Below are 17,790 nucleotides of genomic sequence, written 5' to 3'. Positions count from 1 at the left end.
TGAGGCAACTGCCTCAGGCGGCTGGTTTCGGGTATCATGAAAGGCCGAGAAAGACCAACATGGTTCCTCCCATCGGCCCCAGCCAACATGGCTGAAAGGTCAGGAATGATGGGAGTTGTAGTTTCTGCAAGACGTCACATTGTCTACCCCTGGAACAGAATAAGAGAGAGTAGCCGACCAAATGAGTTTTGTAGTTGAGCAGGGATTTAAGCCCAGTCCTAGTCAGACGCTCTACTCCAGAATTGGGGAACCTCAGGCCCATGGGTCTAATCAGACTTCCCCATTTACTCTCAAGGTTGAGGCCATTTTGGCCAAGCTTTGCCCACCTGATCTTCACCTGGTGTCAAACTGGTTCTTTATTGTTCAAGTCTACCTAAAGGGAGCTGGCTTGCTTTTGAATATGAAATTGCTAAGTTTTGCAAAACGTTCAAGTTTTCCCTGGTGCTGTGGATTGGGACTGCGATTTTGGATGTAACAACTGGCTGTGAGCCTGAAAGACTGCAAGCGTATATAATGTTGGATTGTATCCAAGAAAGAGTGATATGTTTTTCTTGCTTTAACCAATCATGAAGCAATAGCTGCGGGAGTTCATATGACTTGAGTAAAAATTATCATTTCACTTGGTGCAAAATTGCATCTTGACTCCAGCCGCTTCCAGATCATAATACATTAGGCAAAATATTTGGGGTGGATGAATTTTGGCAGGAACCGATAACCTTATCTGAAATTATTTCTACTCTCCTGATCTTTCTAGAGCACGCTAATCTTTGCAATGTAAAAGTAGAAAGAGTATCAAGTTTCTGTTTGTGGTGGAAACTCAAGAAAGCAAAACTTTATTCCCTGGAGTAAAGTTAGAGAGTCTTACTCAGAGCTTCATGTAACCTGGGTCAAGAATGTATACATGGCATAACAAAAGCTGGATTGAGTGACTAACAAATTGTCAAAAATAAGGAAAGGTGCATATTCTGCATAGTTTGGATAATTCCTGTTTTGTTTTTTTGTAGCCTGACTAAGAGGTAAGGACCTATGCAGGGCACAGGAGACCCTGCATGCTATCCACAAACACTTAAGCCTTGTCTTTATAAGCTTGCAAGTGCAGAAATTCAAGCTAATGACAGGCTATACCAATCAGTACTGTGGGTGAGATTCTATTCCCAGTTCCCATTGAGAAAGTTGGAGTCGTACGCCTAAAATTTAGTTTCTTGCCATCGGACTTCATTTGCAACCTTTGTTTTGTTCATAAATATGCCTTATTATTTGGTGAGTCATTGTTAAGTTCTCTCCTTTAATCATTACACATGCTTTATAAACTTTTTTTAAAAAAAGTTCTCCCAAGCAGTTGCACAAAATGTTCTAGCTTTATCTACTAGATTGTAGTAGTGGCCAGCTGTGGCCCAGGGGCCGTAAAGGAGGCAGTGGTGAAGTTTTGCACTACTAGTTCTGGGCATAAGAATTCATAGCCGTGGTGACAGCAAATTGTTAAGGGAAGCATGTTGGTGTTCAATCAGGTTGGTGTTCAAGCACTGTGATGTCCTTTCTCAGGCAGGCTAGAGACAAAAAATCACACTATGGCACAGGAGAGGGGGCATGTTTTCATTTATTTATTTTGAGCATCTCTGCCCTTCTCTTCATTGTAACGTAACAACCCAACTGCACTGGCTACCAGTTAGTTTCCAGGCCAATTCAAAGTGCTGGTTTTGACCTATAAAGCCTTAAACGGCTCAGGACCGCAATACCTCAAGGACCACCTATCTCCATATGAACTCACCCAGACCCTGAGATCATCTTCTTAGGCCCTCCTTCGTGCGCCCCCTCCTCGAGAGGTCCAGAGGGTGGCAACACAAGAACGGGGCCTTCTCTGCAGTGGCTCCCCGTCTGTGGGATGCTCTCCCCAGGGAAGTTCGCCTGGCGCCTTCATTATACACCTTTAGGCACCACGCAAAAACATTCCTTTTTAACCAGGCCTTCGGCCGATCTGATTGACATCCAATGCTCTTTTAAAATGTGTTGGGAGTGGGGTTATTGGGCTTTTGTTCTTATTATGTATTTTGTGATCTTATCCTGTGAACTGCCCTGACACCTGTGGGCATAGGGTGGTATACAAATTTAATTAATAACAACAATGATAATATTTTTAGATGGTTGTAACTTGCCCTGGGACCTGCTAGTGAAGGAGAGTAATAAAATGAATAAACACGCAAGGGGTGATCTCTAATTTTCCACTGTTCGGCAATATAGGATGACACTGAAAAGAAAGAGAGGGTTGCTGTGCATAGCTGTCAACTTTTCCCTTTTCTTGTGTGGAATCCTATTCGGAATAAGGGAATTTCCCTTTAAAAAAGGGAAATGTTGACAGCTATGCTGCTGTGGAGCTACAATGAATCATTTTGTGAATTGTTGAAGACACAGGGCCCTTTCCATACCATTTTGGTGTGTGACAGTTGCACCAGAGAGGTAGATTAGATAGCTAATGCTCAGTAGGTGCAGGAACAACAGAAGCTTGAATATAAAGGGAAATTTTTCATTTTACATATTTGTAAAAAGCTGGACATGGATTAAAAGCCATATAAGAAAACTTAGTAGTGTCAGTTGAGAGTAGAGTCAGTTGAGTGCTGGTGGTTGCTAGGTTGCGGAGGTCCTTGTGACACGCCCTTCATTGTGACACCTCCCTCTGCTGGCTCCTTGGTCACTAGGGCTCTAGAGACATAGCCATCTCCTTTGGTTTGATCATTCAGCGAGTGAGAGAGAAAGTGGATGGAGATGTAAGTAGGCTTTCTCATCGGCCTCTGTATTCTGTGCTGGTAACGCTCCATGAGAAGGAACATTTAAAAGATTAAGATTGGGAATGATTTAAAGGCTTCAGCCAGCCCTTCTGGGCTTCTGTATGACTCCACCCACTGTTTTGTAACAGTGAAGGGAAGTGAGTGTGGATTCTGCTTACACTTTATGAAAAGGAAAACTAAAAAGATGTCACGCCTTGGAAAAGGGCGCTCATTTTGGGCTAGTGACACAAGAGTCGCTTGATAACTTGCCATGGGAGCATTTAGCATGCCCTCTAGAGAGGGTGATATCTTGCATTGTCTTCCTCCCCTTCCTGCCTCCCAGGGCCCATCTTTCAAAGGACAGCCAAGGTACAAAACCCTTCAGCATGCTGATGTTTCTTCTCTAGTAATATTAGTATGTGGAATTTGAAGTTTCTCTTTTAAACATCATTTCTCCCCACTAAGCAAACCCATCTCTTTAAATGAGATGGTGAGAATTGTCTTATAATATCCAGAGGGTGCTATTCTGGCTACAGTATTCAAGCACTCTCTTCACAGGATACCCTAAGGAAGTGAATCCATGTTGAGCTTTGAGTCGTGAATGTTCAAATCAGTTTAGGAATGTAGATCAGGAGAATGCTGTGAGTCCCATTTCTCCCATTTGAACAGGGCCTTCTCTGCAGTGACTCCCCGTCTGTGGAATGCTCTCCCCAGGGAAGTTTGCCTGGTGCCTTCATTGTACACCTTTAGATGCCAGGCAAAAACATTCCTTTTTAACCAGGCCTTTGGTTGACCAGATTGACATCCTAAACCCTTTTAAAATGTGGCTCTTTTTTGGGGGAGGTATTGGGTTGTTGTTTCTATTTTGATTATATATTTTGTGGCTTTATATTCTGATTTTGTTCTGTGAGCTGCCCTGAAACCTCCAGGTATAGGGCAGTATAAAAATTCAACAAATAACAACAACAACACCAGTGTAAGTTATAGTATAATATACTGTTGGAGTTTGGTATGTGTAGCAGCAGAGTAAAGATATAGTTTGGTGAGACTGCTGGTTGTAGGAATATTTCTTTTAAAAAACTCCTGGCAAGCAAAGGCATTCTGAATTCATGTTTACAGGATCCTTTAAGGATTCCTCTCCAGGCAGGGATGGGAATGACTGAGGTCTGAAATCCTGTAGGGCCGCATCCAGTCATTGCAGACAGTATTGATCTAGGTGAGCCAATGGTCTGGCTCAGTGCTATTTTTCTAGAAAAAGAGGTGCCAAAACTCTCCATGAACACCTCCCTTGTTCTCTTACACACGGGATGCAGATGACACTGTGGTCTAAACCACTGAGCCTCTTGGGCTTGCTGATCAGAAGGTTGGCGGTTCGAATCCCCTCAACAGAGTGATCTCCCATTGCTCTGTCCCAGCTTCTGCCAACCAAGCAAATAGGCAAGTAGATAAATAGGCACCACTGCGGCGGGAAGTTAAACAGCATTTCCGTGCACTCTGGTTTCTGTCATGGTGTTCTTTTGTGCCAGAAGCGGTTTAGTCCTGCTGGCCACATAACCCGGAAAGCTGTCTGTGGACAAACGCCAGCTCCCTCGGCTTGAAAGCGAGATGAGCTCGGCAAACCCATAGTCGCTTTTGACTGGACTTAACTGTCCAGGGCTCCTTTATCTGTTCTCTTATAATGGCAGAGGGGCTGAGAGGTGGCAGAACTGAGTTTCAGCCCTGGGTATAGTGTACTTTCCTATCTTCCCTTGGCTGCCAAGACAAATAGCTGTAAGCTTTAGGATTGGATGACTGTCTCCGGCACAGACAGAAAGCCCACGAATGTGGGAAATGAAATCACCTATGATTCATTGTGTGATAAACTAACTTCCTTAAGTGAGCGTGTGGCCTGTAGTGTAGGTTTGTTCCGACTCATCATCCCCTCACCTGGAGGGCTCCCCCCCTTCCCAATGAAATGCTAATACGTGCAAGGTTGCCTAATAGATTGCTACACATGCTGGCTGGCTACCTGTCAAAACATTGCTGCATTTCCTTAAGAAAGGTTGGCACAAAGCTAATCGCTGCTAATGTGCGGTGTGCTGAACTGCGTCCAGGGCTTTGCTGCATTACAGGAATGTGCGGCTTATGCAGAGTGCTCTTGTGAGAAAACAGTGCTTGCTGCTGCTGCTGGAATCCCTTGGGCCAAATCCTGAAAACTTAATAGTTTTTTGGGGGGGGGTTGTTGTGTGTGCGTGTTCATTAGTCGTCTGTGCAAAGCAGTACCTGCGACTCTGCAAGAAACGGTGCAGTTAGCATTAACTGCAAAGGGGAAAAAACCTTTGAGGTTGCTGCTTTGCTGTTCTTCTATCCTTTGTTGTTGTTTTTTGTTCTTCGATTATTGCATTTGTGGTTTAATTGTTTTAGACTGCAGTCTTAATCCTCTGCCCACTTTGCTTGCAGTAAGTCCTCTTGAACTCAGTGGAGTTCATTTCTGAATCAACATGCACAGGACATCGCGAAGATATTTTTCTGAGCTGCCTTGGGAAAATTAGTTTTATTCTATGTTCTCCCTGGGGGGCTCTTGGGTGGGTGCCACCAGCCATTCTTGCTCATCCTGACAGTTCAGATGCTTGAAATGTCTCTACAGGGAGCTAGCTGCCTATGAACCATAATGTCTTAGTTGTCTACACAGTTGCATAGGGTTGCCATATGCCTGGGAAATCCAGGGCATGTCCTCTTTTGAGGTGCCTACATATGCATCTGGGGAGATTTTTACAATTTTAAGCAAATTGGGCTTTTGGAGGGTTTAAAAAAATTGTGTGTGTATGTGACTGGCTCGGGTTCAGGCACAGGTGCGGGCAACCTGGGGTCTGGCTGTTCTTGGGCTCTGGTGTGGACCGATTGCCCGGGGGGCAAGTGGGTGATTGTTTTAAAAAAAGCTCAACATTTTTCTTCTTTAAAATATTTTTTTAATTAATTTTCAATTACAAAAGTCCAATATATGGCACATTGTATCAATACCAAATTACCATTCTAATTCAAATTCCAATCAGTTAAAAAGCCAATTACACATTTTAGATGTACTAGATTTCAAGGTACGATAATTTTGTTTAATTCTGCTTCCAGAGTCTTATTTAATCCAATTACATTTCAGTCTTCATCGTAATCCAACAGCTACAGTATTTTTAACTTCCGTTCGTATTAACACATTTAATAATTTGTATTCCCGCAACTTTTTTTGTTCATGTTTTTACCTCAGGAAATATGGCAACCCTACAGTTGCATAAATGCTATTCCCTCCCCCCTAACAAAACAAAAAAACCCACACTGATTTAGGGCTGTTTACGCGTTATTATTTACTATGGCACCATCACAAGACTGCTGTTGGTGTTTGAAACCATGTACATAGATCGTTTGCTGCAATATGTATCTATCCTATAGTTTCTTGAGAAATGCTGCTATTTGATGCATTTCCCGCCTTGTTTGAAAATGTAAGCCTCGTTCACTTCACAGTTAAGCTGAGGTGTGTACAGTAGAGACAGCCATTGCACGTGTGCACAGACTGCATCTTCATAAAGAGGAGTTAGGAGGAGCTTCCAGGGAGACCAAGCAGGTAATGCACATTGCATGAGGACATCTCTGCCACCCCTCTGTTTTCCAGTGGTTTTCCTGTGGTGAAAAAACAACCTCTCTGCATTTTTAGCTGCAAATGCGTACATGGTCTTCATTTTGCCAAGGCTTTGTTGAGGACAGAGAGAGAAGGCAGGGCCTAGCATATTATACCTCTCATGTAGGTTTTTCTGCTGATGCAGAAACTGCTGATAGAATTGCATTTTCTGCTGATCTTCAGAGGTGGTCATTTTGGAACCTACCCTCATTTCACATCCTGCCAAAATGGCCATTAGTACTTTTTCTCCTTTCATCATTTCGGAAACGCGGCCAAGCTTTTGCCTGCCACTAAAAAAGATCCTTGCGGTTATTTACTTGAATTTTCAAACTCTTTAAGTCATGTTATTATAATGTTTGTCTACAGTGGATCATCAAAGAAAATGCTGTCTGGGTTGCAGCTTAAAAAAACACACACACAACATCAAACAGCTCTTAATTCTTTTCTGGGAGCAGCTACAAGTATCGTGATTTCATATAAACAATGAAAATCACACTAAATCAAATTGCAACCTTTCCCCCTGTTCAACATTCAGAGGGAGGATCTGAAAGTCTTTGCATGAAGGCTGTTCCAAGCAGTAAGAAGTTCTAGGGCTGCAGTTCTTACCTGGGTTTGTCTTCCTTTGGAAGGAGGTCATTGGAGGCTTATGGTGTCTTGGAATATCTGAGTTTTCTTACAAATATTACAAGAAATGCAGCTTAAGAACTCCAACCACAAGGCAGATCCAGTGCCTCGGCCCAGTATACCAGTTCAGCCTGACCACTGAGGTCCAGCACTGAGGGCCTTCTGGCGGTTCCCTCACTGCGAGAAGTGAGGTTACAGGGAACCAGGCAGAGGGCCTTCTCGGTAGTGGCACCCGCCCTGTGGAACGTCCTCCCAGCAGATGTCAAGGAAATAAACAACTATCTTGACTTTTAGAAGACATCTGAAGGCAGCTCTGTTTGGGGAAGTTTTTAATGTTTGATGTTTTATTGTGTATTAAATTCTCTTGGGAGCCACCCAGAGTGGCTGGCGAAACCCAACCAGATGGGCAGGATATAAATAAATTATTATTATTATTATTATTATTAGCGCTCTGGCGACATCCAACCAAGTCATACTCAGGGTATGACCCACTGAAATAAGTAGACTTTGATACCACTCTCTGTATCTTTTGAGTCTTGGACTCAAATCACAGTTTAGGTTGTTTCTTTTCACACAGAGGCATAGATGGCATCTTCCTCTGCATGTGTGTCTGTTTGTAGAACCCAAGGAAGGCATGTATCAAGATTCCTATCAGCCACAGCCATTACAGCAATAGTTAGAATCGTGGAATTGCTGAGTTACAAGGGACCACCAGAATCATCTAGTCCAGCGGTTCTCAACCTGTGGGTCCCCAGATGTTGTTGGACTACAACTGCCATCACCCCTGAGCTCTGGCCTTGCTAGCTAGGGGTGATGGGAGTTGTAGTGCAACAACATCTGGGGACCCACAGGTTGAGAAAGGCTGATCTAGTCAAACCTCCTGCAATGTAGGAATCTTTTGCCCAATCTGTTTACCTTCCTTGCCTCCCGATTCAATCATTCCTACCCGTCTCGCCAAAGTAAAGAGAAGGTCTATGGGCAGACAGATTCACGGAGGAGTGGGACATTATTATAGATTTCACAATGACTTGGCTATTTTTGGACAGAGACTATGAATATAGAAAGGGAACGTTCTCATTCTAATGAGGCCTTTTTGAATATACGTTTTAAGTAGCCATACATATCGACACCATCACCATTTCATTTCATCTTTTCAGAGGGAGCCTAGGCAGTGAGAGGGAGGAATCTAAGAATAAAACATGCTTGCTTTATTTTAAAGTTTCCGTTTGTATGCACACGCATGCTTTTGGTTTGCACGGAAGATAAAAAGTCATTACAGTTATTGCCAGTGAATCTCTCTTTATGTCTAGTAGTTGCCTTCCCTCCCTGGCTTCTTTTAAATGAGCAGGCAAGGGAAAGCTCACTCAGAGCTTGGCACACAATTGCCCCTTAATCGTGAAACTAAGCCCCATCCTCTAAAACCTTTTCAGTTTCAACACCCAGTGCTCTTCAGCCCTCTATGGGGTTTAAACAGTAGAAGCAAGGGTGAGTATAAATGAATGAAAAGAAATTGGTTGGAAATAAATGCATCCAAGAAGATTCAGCTCCTTTGGAAATCTTGGGCAGTGTTAGAAAAAATGGAATGTCTACTTTCCATTTAGGGGCAAGACTGCTCTCAAGTCTTATTTTTCAAAGGATGGACTGACTGTGATCGATCCTCAGTGAAACATCTGGCTAGTTCAGAGGGCAACCTCGAGCTGGGTTAGGAGCTTTGAAAACCGAAAGGCTGTGCAGAAAAAGCACTTTGGTTCCTGAAATATACTCGGAGTCAAGTGTGAATTTCATGCTCTTTATTCAGCTCATAGTAGCAATGAATGAAACTTTCCCCAAAACGTCTAGCTATATATACATTATTTACACAATGGGCCCCGCGTGATTGGCTAATTCCGGGCTGCTCCTGTAGGCCAATCAGGTTGCAGATTCACTTCATCCAGGAGCCTGATTGGCTGCTCCTGCAGGCCAATCAGGTTGCAGATTCACTTCATCCAGGAGCTTGATTGGCTAGTCCTGCAGGCCAATTAGGTCACTGATTCACTTCCACCTGGAGTTGGATTGGGTGGCTCCCGCGGGCCAATCAGACTGCTGCATTCTGGATCCTATTGTTCTAGAATTCAGCTCAGCACATAACAGTTCCTGAAATTCATTCCGATTGTGCAGATAGGATATAACTGATAGAATTCTACAGGATGGGTTATTAGTGTGTGAAAACAGTCCAGGTCCAATGATCCCCACATGGTGGAGATGCAGCTGTCATCCTGGCACCCAAACATCTTCAGTTGGTCGCAAGTAGTTGGAGAGTTCGGGTAAAGATGCATAAAGTTTTGCTGCAAAATTGGGTTAAATAGAGATGATAGAGGTAAAAAATAGGTGCCTGGGTATGACAAGGCTATGTAAAAACGGAATGCAATTTCTGGTGTTTCAAAAAAGCTTTAGACACAGACTGTCCAATGCTTCACTTTTTATTTGAAGGGAAATATATCTGGAAGAAAACATTAGGACTCACATGATGCTGAAAATGTGGTTAGATTTGGGGTTGCAATGGATAATGTCATGTGGTTAAGTGTGCAAATGCAACGTATTTTTAATATTTTTTATATCTACTTTTAGGTTAGGTATTTGGTGTGTAAAGAAGATGAATACAGCTATCACTCAGTTTATTAAAAAAAAAGTTACTAGCAAGTTGGGGGAGGGCGGATCTGGATTACGACCCAGGTAGGAAGTAAGGGGCTTAAACCCTTTGTCTCCCACTGTATTCATCAGCCAGATTAGGGCCCCTGCAGCTTTTTGCTTAGGAAAATGTGCTCCCATTCCTACCAGTTGAAGCTTTCCTTCAGATTCAAACAAGTGTGCCTCCCTCCTTGATCTGGAACATGGTTAAAGCCCCCTGCCTCTCCATTTCAAGGGCCCTTTCACCTGCTATTTACTTTGTAAACATTATTTTTAAAAATGCTAAATTTGTGAATTGCATTCATTTCATCTCGTTTGGCCTTTAAACCAAGGGATTTGTGGATCCCTCTTGCATTAACTTGATGGATTTGTGTCACTGTTCCAATGACCTGTATGAAACCAGTATTCAGGGTGCTTCCGACTTCACAAAATGAACGTTGGCAGCTATCCTCCTGAATTCCAGTTGCTGGCAACCACAGGAGGGGAGAGCGCTCTTGGCAGTTTCCAAAGGCATCTATCTGGCCACAGTGAGAAAAGGCTTCTGTCTGACTCAGCAGGCTCTTCTTAGGCTCATATGTAATAATAATAATAATAATAATAATAATAATAATAATAATAATAATAATAATAATAATAATTTTATTTATACCCCACCCTTCTGGCTGGGCTTCCCTAAACAGGGCTGCCTTCAGATGTCTTCTAAAAGTTTGGTAGTTATTTTTCTCTTTGACATCTGGTGGGAGGGCATTCCACAAGGCAGGTGCCACTACCGAGAAGGCCCTTGCCTGGTTCCCTGTAACTTGGCTTCTCGCAGCAAGGGAACCGCCAGAAGGCCCTCGGCGCTGGACCTCAGTGTCCGGGCAGAACGATGGAGATGGAGACGCTCCTTCAGCTATACTGGACCGAGGCCATTTAGGGCTTTAAAGGTCAGCACCAACACTTTGAATTGTGCTGGGAAACGTACTGCGAGCCAGTGTAGGTCTTTCAAGACCGGTGTTATATGGTCTCGGGGGCCGCTCCCAGTATATTAACGTAGTTCTCGTTGTTTCCTGCAAACCTTGGGAGACTGTCTCTCTGCTCCCCTCTGCACTGTTCTCACACAGCTGCATTTACAGACAGTAGCTGTGCCAATAAGTTGCATGATGCTTATATCCTGATAGGCATCTTGGCCATGCATTTCCTGGTCTGCTCAGGCTGGCAGTGCGGATGTGTGTTGGTTACTAGGCACGCAAACAGATCTGATAGGAGGCCGAGGATTAGTGTAGCTGCTGCTGATGTCACAGAGAAACTGATTGTGAATCAAAAGGGGAAGCGGTGTTACTGTCCAAGGCAGTTCTGATGGGGAATGTGTTTTGGGAGTCTCCCTTGGATGCAAGGTTACCCAAACACAGTCTGTTTTCCCCCTCTGCTGACTTCCCATTCTCAGACACCTTCAGTATCACTCCTGCCAATGCTGGCAAGCGCAGACAGAGAAACTGGCAGCCACGCAGAACATCAAAAGAGACACTGGTGCACTTTCTCAGTCACCAGTAAGCAAGTTCTAGACATCAGCACTGAGCCTTCTGGGTTGACCTCAGAATGAAACTACATTTTAAGGCTAAACATGACGCTCCTCACCCTGTGTTGGCCTCGTGGTGCTAATGTGGACATGCATTTGCAGAGGGAAATCTGTGATTACAGGTTGGGGCACATAACCCTTCTCACCACATCTATCTTGGGGTTTTTTGTTTGTCTCTGCAAAATTCCTCACCCACTTCCCAGTATGTTTTTTGTGTTGGCTTTCTTCCTGTTGGGCTTCAAGACCGCAAGTCCCAGCTGTAGGGAAAAACATTTTTTCAGGGATAGCTTCATGTTTTCAGAGAGATATTAAGCCCCCATCTCCATCTCGCCTGTTCACATGTGTTTGTAAAAGGTGTTAGACTGCATTGTGCGTAGCTCGGATCTCTGGAAGGGAAGCCGGGAATTAGGTCGGCATTGATTATAGCAAGTCGTAAGAAGCGATGCACTTTATTGCATTCAGACAAAGGTCCTCAGTATATTCATACTGCAAATGAACACTTACCAGATTAAAATTCGCAATTGATAATGTTAATAAAAGCTGTCATGTCAGCGGCAGAGGCTGCTCCGTTAGGGTGAATGGGCACTGTCCCAGCAGCTTCAGTTTGACTCCCACCAGCCCCTCACCTGCCTGCCTTCTTAAAAAGGTAAAGGGACGATGACCATTAGGTCCAGTCGCAGATGACTCTGGGGTTGCGGCACTCATCTCGCTTTATTGGCCGAGGGAGCCGGCATACAGCCTACGGCATACAGGTCATGTGGCCAGCATGACTAAGCCGCTTCTGGTGAACCAGAGCAGCACACAGAAATGCTCTTTGCCTTCCCGCCACAGTGGTACCTATTTATCTGCTTGCACTTTGACAGGTTGGCAGGAGCAGGGACCGAGCAACGGGAGCTCACCCCATTGCGTGGATTCGAACCACCGACTGTCCCATTGGCAAGCCCAAGAGGCTCAGTGGTTTAGACCACAGTGCCACCTGCTCCCATATATCCAATCCTTGAGTCCCTGCTAGCATCTTCCATACACCTATGTACCCTTAGCCTAGGTACTTTGACCTGGATACTTAGAGCACATGAAATGGATCCTGCCTCTGGAAAACACACCAGAGTCTAACCTTTCATGTGTGTTTTTCCACTGCATCATTAGCAGATAAGAAATAAGTACATGGATCTGAAGAAAAGGGTGGTGGGTGTCTAAGAACATGTTTTTTAATTACAGGAGGACCATAGGAGTCAAGTCCTAGGGGCCAAGGTCCTTCGCCCTCCTCCTATACAATATTTGAGGGGGCTGGCCCTCCCCAAAAAAGTTGATGGGCATTGCCATTCAATTGGTGTATGTGTGCCACATCTTGTGATCGATTATGCGGGGCAGGGCTTACCTGGGCGCCCCCGTAATTTTATTCAAATTGGTGCCCCTGAGTAGGACAGTCTAGGATGTCTCATCAATTGGTTCAGTACTTGTGTGTATGAGGTTAAGCACTTTCAAGTCCCATTGATTTCTGTGGGAGACATTTAAGCACGTTCCCCCGCTGAGATGAATGGCATTTAGATTACTTTTGGGCTGTGCACAGTAGATTGCAAATTGCAAATTCAAACTCAGGGATAAAACTCTGGATTTATTTATTTTTGTCTAAACGCAATGGGCACGCCACAGTCCATTGTAAGAGTGTACCGCTGCTGTGCAGTGTGTAGGGTCCAGCTTACCCCTTCTGCGCATGCAAACAAGACTGCATGGGCAGGCAATGCAAGAGGCCATCAGGGTGATTTGGAGGAACATTCATGCCTCTTAGATCCCTATCCAGTTCTCCCCTTCCACTTGGTGCAGGTCACTTGTGCCACGGAGCCCAAGTGACTTGTATAAAGCAGAGCTGCCTGATGAACTCATGAGGCTGAGCTTTCATCTCCCCCAGCTGCTCATACATGATAGGGAGGAGGGTGGGGGAAACCCAAGGGCATTCTCTGCACATGGGCACTGTATGGAGTGGATTATGCTGAATAGTAAGAGTAATATTGAGTTTTATCATTGTAATGTTGTTGTGATGATTATATACACCAGTGTTCTTGACAAGTGTTGAGGAGGGCTGCACTGAGGAGGAATGGTAGGAGCCTCCCCCTCCTCCTGATCCTGATCCCGAATCTTCCCAGGAGCAGGAGGATGGTATAGACTTGGAACAGTGGTTTGCAGAGGGGCATAGTTCAGAAGGCAGAAGCTGGGAAATACTGGATGGGGAACAGCTAGGAGAAGAAACACTGGGAAAGAGAGGCTTAAGAGATTCACCATCTCTGGACAGCATTCACACACACCCTTCTCCAAAGTCATGGAGATCTCTGAAAGTGTTAAAATGGTACAAGCTCAGATTACAAGACGTAGAAGTGACGTAGATTAATAGGGTCGGAAGGGGGTGTGATCCTTAATTGGGAGCACTGCCATTTCTAGGAGATGAGTTCTTTGTTCTCTTACTGTGATTATTAAAGTTTATAAGACTCATTTTCCTTTGTTCTGCTTCTCTGCTGCCACGGGGGGGGGGGGGATTCCCCGAAGCCTGACAACCAGACAGAGAAATGCAATTCAATTTCACCCTTGTTTGCTTTTTTTTGGTGTGTGTGTGTGTGTGTATATATATATAAAATTTGGTGTGTGTGTGTATATATATATAATCAAGAAATGTTCCACTGATATTCCGTGCCTGAAATTTCCCATGGATGTAGTTTGGAATTCATTGTGCTGTGGGAGGGCAGGGCAGGGGCAGGGGGCCAGAAGAACAACCACATCACGGTGACACGCTAGGGCTCGGCGATATATCATCCAAAACCGTTTTGAAGTCCATATTGTGATGTCGGTTTCATTATTTTCAACCTGGCAATATATTGCGAATCATGGTGTGTGTGCGTGCACGCTATGCTATGCAAAAATCACAATGTGGGGAAAACTGGAGCCAGCCGATGCCTCGTGATGTTCAGCTGGTGATATATCACGATGTTGAAAACCAGATATCGCTCAGCCTTAGTGAGATCATCCATAGGTTATATAACCTTTCTCAGTGCCTAAAGGTTTTGAAAGTTGTGTTATAGCAGGATTGAGGAATCTCCACTTGGATTCCAGCTCCAAGCAGCATGGTCCAACAATGGTGGTAGATGTACAGTGGTGCCCCGCAAGACAAATGCCTCGCAAGACGAAAAACTCGCTAGACGAAAGGGTTTTTCGGTTTTTGCGTTGCTTCGCTAGACGAATTTCCCTATGGGCTTGCTTCGCAAGACGAAAACGTCATGCCCTTTTTTTAAAGCTGCTTGAAGATGCGCAGTTGCGACGGACCGTGCTTCGCAAGACAAAAAACATCGCAAGACGAAAAGACTCGCGGAACGAATTCTTTTCGTCTTGGGAGGCACCACTGTAGTTTGACATCTGCAGCTTCCCCACCTGCAATAATACAGCTTGTCCACAGGAAAATGGCAGGGGAGGAATTCATGTGCAGCTTGAAAAGCACAGGTCTTTGGGGTAGGGAGTAAACAACTTTTGAATGTGGTGTGTGTGTGTGTTTATACAGAGAGGTGTGCTCTTGTTCCCGTCTTCCGACGCTGTTGGTGCTAACTTAATTCTCAGTACGAATAGATTAAAAGCCCCATCGCCATGCTAGTTTCCATGATTTCCAGGCACGTCGTGGAACCGGCCGTGTCTTGAGTTGCTTTTTGAAGAAACCCGGGGCTCGGCATTAAAAGAAAATATGTTTGTCTCCTTCATATAGAGCGTGCATCTTTAGTCTCTTCGAAGACCCACCTGTGACGGGACCTGTAATCTGCTGGTTACCCTCTGACACTAAGCACAGCCAAATGAAATCCATGCACAGTGAAGAGAGACTTCAGCACCCAACTAATCAGAATGGTGAAAGGGAGCTCTCTTACACAGCACTAGGGGAGATAATCAGAAGCAGTAAGTGGCAAACACGAGGCCGTACGCTGACAGGATTTTGCTACAGCTTATTGTGCATTTGCTGCTACAGCTTCGCACCAGTCCCCCATCCCACTAAGAATAAGCCATACATGCCATTGATAGCCTCATTTTATACTTTCGGCCAGCAGGAGAGTTTCTGTAGAATCACCTAACCCCCATATGACCTAATAATGTCCATTTGTTTGTGTGTCCCTTCCCTCTCCCCTACATGAATTAACAAAGCATCGGTCCTCGGGGGGCTGCCTAACTCTGCCAAATGCTTCCTCTCATGACGATTGCCGCCATTTCCTTCCGCTGCCGAACGATGACGATAATAACCATGTATTGTGACTTATACTTGATACTGCTTGCTCTTCCTTTGCTTGTTCTTGTTAAGAAATGTCCATTTTAAAGAAGAAGAAGGAGAAGAAGAAGAAGAAAAACTTCCAATAGGTCAACTGGGCAAATATCCCGGTAAACCACTTCACGATATGGCGGGCTACCTCAACACCAATAAAATTTTGTCATGACCACCAGTGTCCTTTTGTTGGTGTGTGTGTGTGCTTGTATACGCAGCAGCAATAGTTAAAACCAAACCCGCTTAAAAACACACACACACAAACCCAGCCTAATAACATCTCTCAGTTCTCAGTCCTTGGTTCCTCAGCAGACCATTCACTTCAAGTGAAGTGCCAAGAGTTCAATCCTTGGCATCTCCAGCTAGGGTGGCCTAAAATCCTGGAGGCCTGCCACCCGTCAGTGTTGACAATAACTCAACAAGATGGACCAATGGTTTGACTCAGTATGAAACTGGTATGATGTTTCCCCAGCCACTGACAGCACATGTACCTCACGCCTGCCTGCCTGGGCTGGTGGCAGTTGTGATGTACTGCCAGCTCAAATTGCCTCGATTAGCTGGGAGGCGGGCGGCTTAAGGAAGGACGCTTCTTGGCTGATCAAGCCAAAGGCGAGGGGACAGCTTTCTTAAAGTGCCTGCGCCTCAGCAGAACAGTTTAACAAAGCTCCTGTACAGCTCCTGCTCATGGGAGCCTGAGTGGTAGGGGGCTTGTTCATCTCGGCGAACTGGGCAAGCCCCCATATCACTCTGGCTCCCGTGAGCAGGAGCGATATGGGGAGGGATGGGCAATTTCAGACCTTGTGACATATCAGCACGTCACAATATTTCGTGGTTCTGTGATCTGCCTTCTAATGTCATTGGGACGTCCAAACTCTCCAAAATGGCATTCACGTTGTAGTAGGGTGAGGAGGAACTATTGAATATGTGCGTGCAAACAAGACCGGAAGCACCCTTCCTCCTCAGCTGTCCCAGATTTGGCTGCTTATTCCAGCTTAGTAATGCAATTCCTCACGTCGAGTCCTTGGCCATGTTTCTCCCTTCTCGGAACCGAAGCAAGAAAGGGAGAGCTGTAAACTGAAAGCTATACACTTCAAATTCACCCCCTTTTGTGCATGCAAGCGATGAATGTATAGGTGGCCCAAAAACAATTTCTGCAACAACAAAAAAGGGGGGGATGTCGCAGGAAGTCCATTGACTCTAGCATTTGAAATTGATGAAGACCCATTTGGTGAAGATCTCTATGTTGTATAACACGGTGTGTCCAGTTTCTGTCAATTTTAGAAGGAAATTCAGAACATGAAAAGGGGAACAAGGACACAGGAGATCCATATCTTCAGGGTTGTCAGTTTAATAAGCATTGGCCTTTGCTGAGCCAGTTATATTATGTGTATAGCTGTGATAAATGTGAGTGATGGGTCTTTCAGGAAGTCTGACGCTTCATACCTGGCCATTCTTGTCTCATTTTTACCACTGGGTTGGTGAATTAAAGACAGGAGACACGCAATATGTCCAGGGCAGCCACAACTCCCACGATCCCTGACTGTTAGCCATGCTAGTTGAAGCTGATGGGAACTGGGAGTCCCCCAATTTCTGGAAAGAACTACATTGGCTGCCCCTGCAGAATGTCAAAGCAGTATATTTTATCTGTCAACATGAAACTAAATTCTCTGGGATGTCTCAGGTAATAAAGTTCAATGTGCCTGCCCTTTATGTAGTCATTACAAAATCCCTGTTTGCCCATACTAATAGCATTCAACGCGTCTAATTTTATTGATTTCCACAGTGCAGTCCCATTGAACCCAACCCTCCTTCCCCGTGATCTCTTTTCATGCCATAGAAACGGCCAAGTATTGTATTTTATTGATGATGATTATTAATATCCCACCGTTTCTCCAAAGGATCTCGAGGTGGCATGTATTCTTTGTCTCCTGCCAGTTTATCATCACAACAAGGCTGGTCTAAGAGACTGCGCCTGGTCTGAGCTTCATGGCTGTTTGGGCATTTGAATCTTGGGGAAGAATTCAGTGTTGCAGTGTTAACCATCATTCCATCTGTTTGTTGGAATGATCTCCCACTCTCATGTATGCCGTTCTGGGGGTTCTTCCAATCTCCCACCAGAGCTGATTGTGGGGGCGCCAGAGGTTGGAGAATAGGAAGCCTAATAATAATAATAATAATAATAATAATAATAATAATAATAATAAAATAGTAATAATAATTTATTTATTTATTTCTACCCCACCCATCT

The 17,790-nt window shown here is 44.6% G+C and overlaps 1 protein-coding gene across 4 annotated transcripts in view; it reads left to right on the top strand.

The window, feature by feature from the left end:
• Window positions 1-15,717, top strand: part of KCNS3 (potassium voltage-gated channel modifier subfamily S member 3) — a 53,729-nt gene extending 38,012 nt beyond the window's left edge. For 2 of the 4 annotated variants that reach the window (XR_014217589.1, XM_082215579.1), the window contains one exon: window positions 15,000-15,717. Coding sequence is in view for 1 of the 4 variants with exons in the window: in XM_082215579.1 (XP_082071705.1) it covers window positions 15,000-15,037 (38 nt within the window). In the remaining 3 variants the exon portion in view is untranslated. Of the gene's footprint in view, window positions 1-2,606; window positions 2,763-3,105; window positions 3,178-14,999 lie in introns of those variants that run through there. The other 2 variants (XR_014217591.1, XR_014217590.1) reach the window with 2 other exon arrangements.
• Window positions 15,718-17,790: the final 2,073 nt, after the last annotated feature.

The sequence above is a fragment of the Podarcis vaucheri genome, assembly GCF_965113315.1.
Source record: "Podarcis vaucheri genome assembly, chromosome: 3".
Lineage (NCBI taxonomy): Eukaryota > Metazoa > Chordata > Lepidosauria > Squamata > Lacertidae > Podarcis > Podarcis vaucheri.
This window is presented reverse-complemented; position numbering and strand designations above follow the sequence as displayed.